General features: G+C 39.6%; 1 protein-coding gene across 6 annotated transcripts in view; it reads left to right on the top strand.

Annotated features, from left to right (window-relative positions):
• The window catches only part of LOC122255329 (thioredoxin domain-containing protein 11), a 26,875-nt gene that overhangs the window by 11,297 nt on the left and 5,578 nt on the right, over positions 1 to 10,000 (top strand). For all 6 annotated transcript variants that reach the window (XM_086538600.1, XM_086538593.1, XM_086538586.1 and 3 more), the window contains 9 exons: positions 704 to 946; positions 1,238 to 1,444; positions 2,084 to 2,281; positions 2,550 to 2,739; positions 3,259 to 3,403; positions 3,698 to 3,893; positions 5,185 to 5,326; positions 6,241 to 6,469; positions 9,637 to 9,748. In XM_086538600.1, the coding sequence (XP_086394726.1) occupies positions 704 to 946; positions 1,238 to 1,444; positions 2,084 to 2,281; positions 2,550 to 2,739; positions 3,259 to 3,403; positions 3,698 to 3,893; positions 5,185 to 5,326; positions 6,241 to 6,469; positions 9,637 to 9,748 (1,662 nt within the window). The remainder of the gene's footprint in view (positions 1 to 703; positions 947 to 1,237; positions 1,445 to 2,083; positions 2,282 to 2,549; positions 2,740 to 3,258; positions 3,404 to 3,697; positions 3,894 to 5,184; positions 5,327 to 6,240; positions 6,470 to 9,636; positions 9,749 to 10,000) is intronic.

The raw sequence follows: 10,000 nt of genomic DNA, 5'->3' as shown, positions 1-10,000 counted from the left end.
TACACCAAGGCCCAACCATAAGGGCAATAATCCCTAACTTGAGTCTGGTTCCAGAGTCGGGAAAGTGTTAATGGAACCTCTGCTTAAGGGAGATGTTTGAGATGTTTGAGAATCAAGTCACAACCTCTCAGTTGGTAGGGCAACGGGGTAGGGTATGGGTAAGGGCTTAAGGAAGTGGGTGAAGAAGTGTTAGCTGAAGAGGGAGAAGGATGGTGTAACAGATGGTGTGTGGAGCAAGGTAAGGATAGAGGAGGGTGAACAAGATGTTATTGTTAGGTTGTCTGTGGTCATATTGATGGAGCTTTTGATATCATCTTGTATAGGTTGGATGCTACTGACAAATGCAAGTGCTATGCAGTTATTTTGAAAACTTGTTGATATTTTTTATGTATATGAACACATACTAAATGTAGCCTGTCTCGAAGGGGAAAAAAATAAAAGATCAGTATTGTTATTCTATTATGAAGATAATGATAGTAATAATGATAATGATGATTATAATAATGGGTGCAGTAATAATAATGAAAATAGTGATTATTATTATTCATTATTATTTTTATGATCAGTAGTAGCTATAGCAGGGATATTAATAGAGTAATAGTATAAGTAGTAATAGTAGGTCCTATTACCATTACTAATACCACTTTTACTTTTGCCATCAATATTATCATCATCCTCCTATTCATACTACCACTCTTCTTAGGTGTACTTTGCGGCTATCAACTGCTGGCACCCAAACTCAGAGTGCCGTGCACGCTACAAGATCCGCACTTTCCCGGCCATTGTACTACACGTACGGTCCTCCTCTGGGCAGGAGACCAAGGCCATGGCCTATGGAGGCCCGCATCATGCTGGCCACATTGTGCGTTTCCTTTCACGTGCCCTGCGACCTTTAACCCATGTGGCTAGTCATGCTGACCTGGCCAGGCTGCAGATGGAGTATAGTGTGAGTAGTGTCTGTTGTTGTATTTTCCCCTTTTTTTTTTTGAACTTTTAAATATCATTGAAACTTTCCTATGCTAATTTACTGTCCATGGAAATAGAGTAGCATAGAAGTGTCTTCCACCATTTTTTTTTGCTTTTCCATGAATAGAATAAATTAAAGATTCAAGTAAAGAACAAAAACCAGAAAAGGCACACGATGATAAGAGGGATGAATGAATAAGTACTTCAGAAAATGTATTCCCAAAGTGATGATATGTGACTCCACAAGTACCTCAAGATTTTGTTCCTGCAGGCGACCGTCCTGGGCTACTATGACTTCACATCCTCTGCGCACCTCCCCAAGGGCTTCATGTCATTCTACTTGGCCTCGCTACGTGCCTTACAACATGACAACACCAACGCCATAGCTTGGGGTGTAGTCACAAACCCTCAGACAGCCCGAGCATTATCCTTTAATGGCACTAAGTCAGTACATCTGGTGCTCTGGAACACCACTCTAGTGAGTGTTTTGGGATTTTGTTCCTTTTATTATTGACTATTATTTATATAAATAAAGAATTCTCAGATTACTCCCCCAGTTGTTTAACCATGGCATCCTACCAAATGCTAATTTTATCACAGTGCTATTATACTGTATGTAGACTCATATGTCATGCCATAATTCTTGAGAATAAAAGAAAATACATCTCAAGATGTCAGCCCTTAACCCATTCACACCATGGCTTATATTTGCCTAATGCTGCTCCCACTGGCTAGATAACAAGCATGCACAGTGACTAAGTGCAATATTCTTGAGGGGCTATACTGTGCTGTGCCACTCAGAACACTTTTCACCCGTCCAAGTCAGCGGCATGATAATAGGAGCTTTTTATGTTTTTTCACATTATTTTCACAATTAAAATAAAATATGATTATACAAATGGAACTCCTATGAGTATATTCATATGTAATGATGTGAAATGTATGTTTTGAGGTAGAGATCATGATGTGACAGGATGTTATCCGGCACCAATGGATTTAGATGTGGCCTGTTGCCCATGAATTAAAATGTATTATGATTATTTAAGCTTCATAAATGATATTATAGTTTTCCAATCTTTCCAAATACCATCCTAATTCCCTTTCCATATCACTTCAGTCATTCACAGGCGCTGCCAGTGCTGACAGCGAGGGCATTAGCAATTGGGTGCTGAAGAGACTGGATGAGACGGCAATGTGGGTAGACCTGCCGGGCACCAAGAGCCTGACCCTGGACAGGCTGCTTCAGAGGGGGCCTGCGCTCATTCTCTTTGCTCCTGACAACCCTTACCACACTGCCAACGATCCCTTTAACTTGGTAAGCTGGTACATAAAGGGATATGTTCATTTTTGGACAGCAATTTTTCATAAAGTATGCTGTTTATTAGTTGAAATTTTAAAGTTACAGTACATGTGTGGCAGATGGGGTTAAATTTGATGCCAGATTTCAGGGGGGGGGGATAGGAGGGATTAAATAATCAATAGTTAATTTTGTATTTTCTATTAAAGAAGAAAAAATCATTCAAAGCATATTTTCTTATTTTCTAGTAATTTCAATAACATACATGATTAATTTTCTCTTACAGCTCCGTGAGGTATCGTTAGACTACAACAACTGCAACCGATCGACACGAGTCAACAATCTGGCCACCTACCTGGGCTCGGTGCGATCTAGAGGGCGGAGGCAACTGCGACAGGCAGAGCGGGTCTGCAAAAACTACCTCCAGGAACAGCTGCGCATCCTGCATCTTTCCCGAGAACAGCTAAATCTGGAAGGTACTGCAAAGAGTTTTAGAGATGGGTAATGAGGGGGGAGGTATAGTCTTGCATAGATACTGGTTGGTATTGCCATATCTGCAGTAGTTTCTCATGCTCCTCTATAATGTTAGGATATTACCTCAAAGTGCATACCATTTTGTATATTTAGTTGAAAGATTTTAGATTACCGTTTAACCCAATGACGACGGTGCGTCACACTCGTGTGACACAGCTAAATTCCCAGTGCTGGGGCGTCATGCCAGTGTGACGATTACAATGCAATATTGCAATCGCCCGGCATAGGGGTATTCACGTAGCGCGTGCCCCGTGGGGAAAAGGTTAAGGATACTGCACATTTTTGCAATCTATGGAATCTTTATTATTCCCCTCAGTTTAACAGCTTGCACATAACCAGAATGATATAGACAGTAGCAGCTTGCACATATATAGAATTGTTACAGATAGTACATTAAAAATACAGATAAGTCTAAAGAATACATTCCTAGATTCCATTTTCATTTGCCTCTCTAAATGCAGATGAGACCTGTTGCCGCAGCTTGCCAGGAGATCGCAGCTCATCCTCTGGAGGAAGCCACCATGACAAGGTGTGTGATGTATGTGTCCACCCAGCCAACAAACCCACAAACCCTGAACACATGCATTGCACCAAGCCAACTTCATGGTAAGTTCGAGTGTGTTTTACATTGTCTTTAAGGTAGATTTATTTTTACAAGTGTCTTTAGGGAGGGGGATGGGAATGGAGGAGAATGGGGAATGATAATTAAAAGAAAGACCCATTGTGTTGGTGATATTGATTTTCATGATAGAAATGTTGATGATGATAATGCAGCATCAGGAAATGTTGATATGGAAGTTAAAAAGATTACTGGTATATGTAGAGGGTCCAGCAGAAATGAAACAATATACACCCCCTCATGCAAATACTCTCAATCTGATTCTTTTCCCTCAAATCCAGGCAGCAGGAGTCCAGTCTTCTCCAGCATGTGAACACACTTATGTCAGTGTTCAGCGACTCATGCCGAGAAATGGTCCTGCAGTACAGCCCCTGGGAACATTACTCGGTGTGCTGCCAGCGTAACAGCACTCCTGCCAAGACCAAAACCTCACCCAAGACCCCAGTCACTGAGGAGAAGAAAATGACAGATGACGTGGTAATTTTGGTTATATTTATATGTGTGTGTGTGTGGCCGGGATGTGACTGGAGGTGTAGGTTTGTGGATGGGTGAGAGTGTGTGGATGGATGTGAGTATGTGGGTGTGGGTATGTAGGTGTTTGTGTGTTGGTAGGTGTGTGGATGTGAAGGAGACGTATCTTGTTCTTGTTGGTTTGCCAAAGGGGAGGTGAAGTATAGATGAGTTCATGCCGAAAGTTGTTGGTAGATTCATGAATGAGAATGAACAGCATCACATGATAACTTTGTGTAATTAATAGTTCAGTATTATCTTCCTCAGAATTGTGTGAAATTAATCATTCTCATTCATGCCATATATTCAGAGAAGTATAATCAATACTTGATTGTATTCTTAGGTTTTTAACCCCTCACTACTCCTGCTTACGCCGGGAAAATAACAAGCACGTGATGCTTCGTGCTGGGGGATTTTCTTGCTGCACGGGGCCGCGCTGAACCTCTCAGAGCTTTTTTCACCTGCCCTTTTCTTATGGTTTAGTGAATGTGGCTACAGTGTAAAGGCACTTAAAAATGTTGCCATGTTCAGAGGAGTCATTTTATTCAAAAAATATGTTACAGCAATGCTTTTCTAATGTCTTATTGAACTTTGTGAAAATACAAATTGGAAGTGGAAGCATCAAAAAAACATGTTTTATGCTCTTTTGTAAATAATCATATATGTACATATGAGTATGAACATGTAACTCATGACATGATGTGATATCACAGGTAATTGACAAATTAGAAGTAATATTGTGCTAATAATTTTTTACTTTATTTTATTTCTTAGCCAATCACATTTGATTTTACAATAGTTTTTTGACTCAGATCTATTTATTCAACAGATCAAGAAGCAGAAATTACCATGATGTCATCAAGATCAAGTAGTTTTCTGTGACGTCATTTTTTAAAAATGTTTTATTTGATTTTATAACATTCAAACACCTAAATTAAAGTAACATAGTCTAAAAAATTATGAAAAATGATTATATTTAAGAACAATCTAGCAATCTATTGCTGACGTTTCAGCATGTCACAACTACCCTGCCCCGAATTCAGCGAGAAAATGCATGACGTCTCAGGACGTCACCTGGGATATTTTCTGACCACGTGATAGGACGTCAACCGGCGTGAATGGGTTAATAATCAGATTTTGATATGATAGGATATAGATCAGGAATATGATTTAGATTCAGAATGTGTAATATATTAAGTGGCAAAATTAACAAACTTGCAACACATTTATGTTTGTTTCCACTTGAACATTTGTGCAGGTAATGGAGGGCCACAGAGACGATCGAATTGAGAAACTGGTTGCCTTCGCTGCAGAAGATCAGTGCAAGAGGCTATTCCATGGGTCCCTCCTGGCCCCCCCTTCCTTGCTCAAGGACCAGCATGATGCCCCAGATATAACAGGTGAGAGGGGTCCTGATGATGCTAGGGAGGGAAACATTACCCTGTAGCTTATATTAGTTAACAAAAGTTTCCCTTCAGTATAGGAGACAAGATAATGGCATGAATTACTTGATAGATAGACTTTGTTTTTGCTGCACTTTTAGATATCATGCTACTAGAATGTAAGATCGTGAAAAACATTGAAGTTGTAAATTAAAGTTTTTATTATGTAAGAATTCATTATTAATCACACCAGTTTTAACAATTTTACTAAAACTTTTTGGTGAATTTCATTTTCAAGTAAGTAGTAGGAGAATCATTAACCCTTCTGCATTAGACCCCATACCAAGATGTACAGCCTTGAGTGGACATCTTAACCCATTCGCGCCAGATGATGTGCTGACACTTTTCGTGATTTTTGTGTCAGACCCCGGTGACGAGATATCTGGGCAAGGCCGGCGCTCGGGGTGAGCAAGAGGGCAGCCCAGGCTCGAGGCTTGTGCGCCCTAGAGTCTCGAGACGTTAGGCTTATGCATTCGAAAACCCCATACAAAGCCGGAATCGCCCCGGCGTGAGTGGGTTAAGATGTTCTGTGTATTTTCTATTATTTTTTAGACATGGTATGATCTAAATATATATATTTGATAAAATAGCTCTGGGATTCTAATTAACACCTGGTGTGAAGTCCTAGTTACACAGCTGAAAGAATAAAGATCTTGTAATTTCAACAAAATGAAAACTGCATTACGGAAGTGATCCCACCATATGAAAAATGCCTGCTATGGAAGAGTTAAAATGCTACTAATTACTAAGAGTAAATTTGTTTTCTGTGTCCTTTCCCTGACTGCCTACTCTCTTTCTCATCCTCCCCATCCTATTTTTATATTATTTCCTCTTCCTCCATCATCCTCATCCTCATCTCTTTCCTCCCTCAGGACTGGGCTGCCAGAAAAACCACACCCTCTCCTATGCTGCCGTGGACTCTCTGCGCCACCGCCGGTTGGCTGAGCGGCTAGGCATCAACTTGACTTCTCCGGAACCCCACAACACGGCTGTGGTCATCCTAGACACCCAGCGGGAAGCCCACTTTGTCATGGACGCCCCGCTCTCCAAGGCTTCTCTGGCCGCCTTTGTGCTCAACTACACCAGTGGTAGTTTGGGCAGGTGAGAAGGAGTCTTTGCTATTTTGTGTGTGTGTGTGGGGGGGGTGTGGGGGTGTGTGGGTGTGTGTGGGTGGGTGGGTGGGTGTTTTTTTTCGTGTGTGTGTTCGTGTGTGCACGCACATGAGACTGTGGTTTTGGATCTTGAATTATCCTTCCTTCTTTATTTGTATATATATCATTTGTTTTTATTTTTTTTCCCCTTGGTGTTCTGTGGTGGCATGATAAGCTAGAGGAAAGAATGATTTTCTTTTTCTGATTTCTTTCTTTTAGATTGTATTGGCTTTTGTTTCTCTTTCTAGCTTTTGTTTATAATTGTTTTTGTGTATTCACACATGTGGAGGAGTTTTGTCAGTGCTTTGCATATTAAAGGAATTTGGTCTCAATATGATAGTTTGGCATGTCATGCTTTTAGAAATAACTACAACATGTTTTGGGCATGAGAAATATACATCCTTTATCTGTTCACTTTATTATCGTAACTTTATATATATATATATATATTTTTTTTTACTTTAATGGCATCAAAATTTCTTCAGCAAAAGTAGTAGGATTTTTGCTCAATGAATGCAAAGAATGCGTTTACCTGGCCTTAGCTCGTGCTGTGTGTCTTCTATGAATTTACTTTGGGTAATTGTTTCACCCATGACTGGCACCATTTTTGTTGAACATTTTCTTTCCTTTGCAGTCTCGTTCTAAGTTCTGGGGAAGTTGCGCAGGTAAGCAACAGGCGCAGGTGGCTTAGACGAGACCCAGACACTAATAGTTCTGTATAGCTTAAAAAAAGATGTTGCTTAAACACACCCAAAACATCTTGTAAGCTACTAGTTTGATTGCAAAAGTAGTGTGATTTTTTTTCTTTCTTTCTTGCTTGTATGGACTTGAACATTGTTGTTATTGCAATAGCTTTTGTAATCTCTTGGCTAAGTTATATAGTAGGTAGTTTACTCATCTCTCTGTTATCAAGAGATAGTGTTATGTCTTTTTCAAAATGAAATGGAACTATTACTGAGCCAGCAAAGATAAATTCTGGTGTAGATATTTCCCACTACTTGGAAAATTATTATGTCTGGAATAAAGGGATTGATGCAGATTTATTCATCTATTGCTGTTGTAAGAAATCCTTAATTTGATAGATTATAATAAAGATGCACAAGTTCTTATTATTACTCAGTTTGCAGACCTGATGCACTATTTAGCATAATTTGTGGGTAGTAGTTCAAGAGAAAATAAATCTGGAAGTGTAATATTATGATGATTAATTTGAAAATGAGTTATAGAAAGGGACAGGATATATTTTATGATATGTGAAAAAAACTTTTTTTTTTAATTTCCTTTACTTTCCAATTTTGGGAAGGAAGGAAGCCTCATCTGATATCTTTAACCCACTCACGACGGGAGCATTCCAGCCTTGCATGTCACAATGCCGGGGCTTTCGAACGCTTAGGCCTAAATCAATTAAATGGCTGGCACAATATTGTGCCACCCGGCCACTGGGCCTTTGAATGAGCGGTACAGTAGTGTACCACCCATCCAGAGAGGGTTAATCTTACTTTTTTCCTCCACTTCTCCATCTTCCTCCTATTCCTCTCCCATCTTTTCTGTTTTTCCTTCTGCCCTATAGTTTTTCTTGTCATTTATCTTTTTTCATGTTTTTTTTTTCTCTTTCTTCTGTATCTTTGCTCCTCCATCTTTTTGGCTTCATTTTCTGCTGTCATTGCATTTCTAATACCTCCTCCTTCTGTATGATTGTTCAGGACAGGTTGAACCTCACTAGTCCAGTCAGTAGGGACCAGACAAGTGCTAGAGTATCAGAACAATTAGTTAGGCAAAATGAAGCACATCTAGGGGTATGATATCAATAATCCAAGTTGATATAGCAGTATCAACCTGATATACTAGCAACAACCTCTGTCAATCAGCTGTGGTTAGTATAAACAGTATGGGATAGTGTTGGTGCCCTAGCTTGTCAACCAGTGGTCATGCAGATTAACCCAAATGCTCCGGGTCGGTGATAACAGGCGCGCGACGCCTGGCATCGAGGTGCCGTCACCTTACATGACGACCGGAGTTTGGGCCAGGAAGGTGCCGTCTTCACTGCATATCATCCGGAGGATTTGGGTTAATGCCTGCCAGATTCTAATCACTATCCCCAAACCATCAAAGCTGCCAGACCAGTGAATGCCAGAGTACTGAGCAGTACTAATGCAGAGTCAAGACTTGTTATATGTATTAATAGCTATATTGATTTTAAATGATTGATTATAGTTATGTAACCCATTTAAAGGATTTATTAAGTTTACCTAGTTCTAGATTTGTTGTAGAAATAGTGTTGCTATCTATGTTCAGTTATTTTTTGTTTGTGTATTTGTATCTTTGATTTTACATGGCAGCCAGCCAGATCATTGGAAGTCATGTGGTAGTTTGTGGATAATGAACGGTAAACTGAAGACTTTTCTCTGTTATTGGTTATACGAGTTTTTGCCATTTTATTATTATCTGTATTTTCTTTTATACTGCTTCATGATTGTGCTGTATTTAAGTAAGGGCCATTACATTATTATCATTATTATTGTTATTACATGATTATTATTATTTCTTTTTATTCTTTCGATCTCTCTTTCACTCACTTTTCCCCAATCGGTTAGGATGAAATATAAAACAAGAAGAAAAAGTAAAACCAGAAGAAAAAGTAAATATAGTGAATCTGTGCAGATGTTACATGTCTCTTGGTTATTCAATACCCATTCAATTGTTCATCATATGTTTAAAGTGCACTTGTAGTCATACATTCATCTGCTATCGTTTACTTTTACTTATTCAGTCATCCCCTTTTTTTTCTTATCCTTTCATTGTATACCATTTCTACCAAAAGACACAGTCTGTATCTTTTATATCTTCATCTTATTTGTATTTACTTTCAATATACATCATTATTATGGAGATACTTCTGTTTTTCTCTTTTTGTCATTATTATTAACCCATTGCGGATGGGGGTCCAAGTGAGCTAACTGGCCATCATGACAGGCTGTCTGTGACGCCACGTTCGCAATTTGTATCATTATCATTATTTTCATGCCATCATTTTCATTATTCTCATGTCATTACCATTATCAGTATGACCATTTTATATCACCCTCCTTATTCTTGTGTATTTCTCCCTCTTTGCAGGACACTGCTCTCTGGGGGCTTGGCAAGAGGGCCAAAGTGTGAGGAGGGGCAGGTGTGCATCCGGGAGCTGACATCCAAGGATTACGCAGAGGTCACACAGGAGCCAGGGAAGGTAGGTAGTGGATGGTGGGAGTGATGAGGAGTTGCACAAGGGATAGAGGGGGAGGTATGTGTAAAGAAGGATGTGACCGTAGGGTATCACCCCTTAGCTTTAGATATGATGCACACTAGTGTGAGTTACAGAAATCAGCCCACAGGTTTTTGACAGCTTACCTACCACTGTGAGGCAAAACCCACTATTGAGAGGCACAAAAATCAGCCCATAGGTTTTTCACAGCTTATAAGTATGGCATAACTCTTTATA

The sequence above is a fragment of the Penaeus japonicus genome, unplaced genomic scaffold (assembly GCF_977035675.1).
Source record: "Penaeus japonicus unplaced genomic scaffold, GWHDUDI00000001_assembly GWHDUDI00000001, whole genome shotgun sequence".
Classification (NCBI taxonomy): Eukaryota; Metazoa; Arthropoda; class Malacostraca; order Decapoda; family Penaeidae; genus Penaeus; species Penaeus japonicus.
Note: the sequence above shows the minus strand (reverse complement) of the source record. Positions and strands in the feature narration are given on the sequence as shown.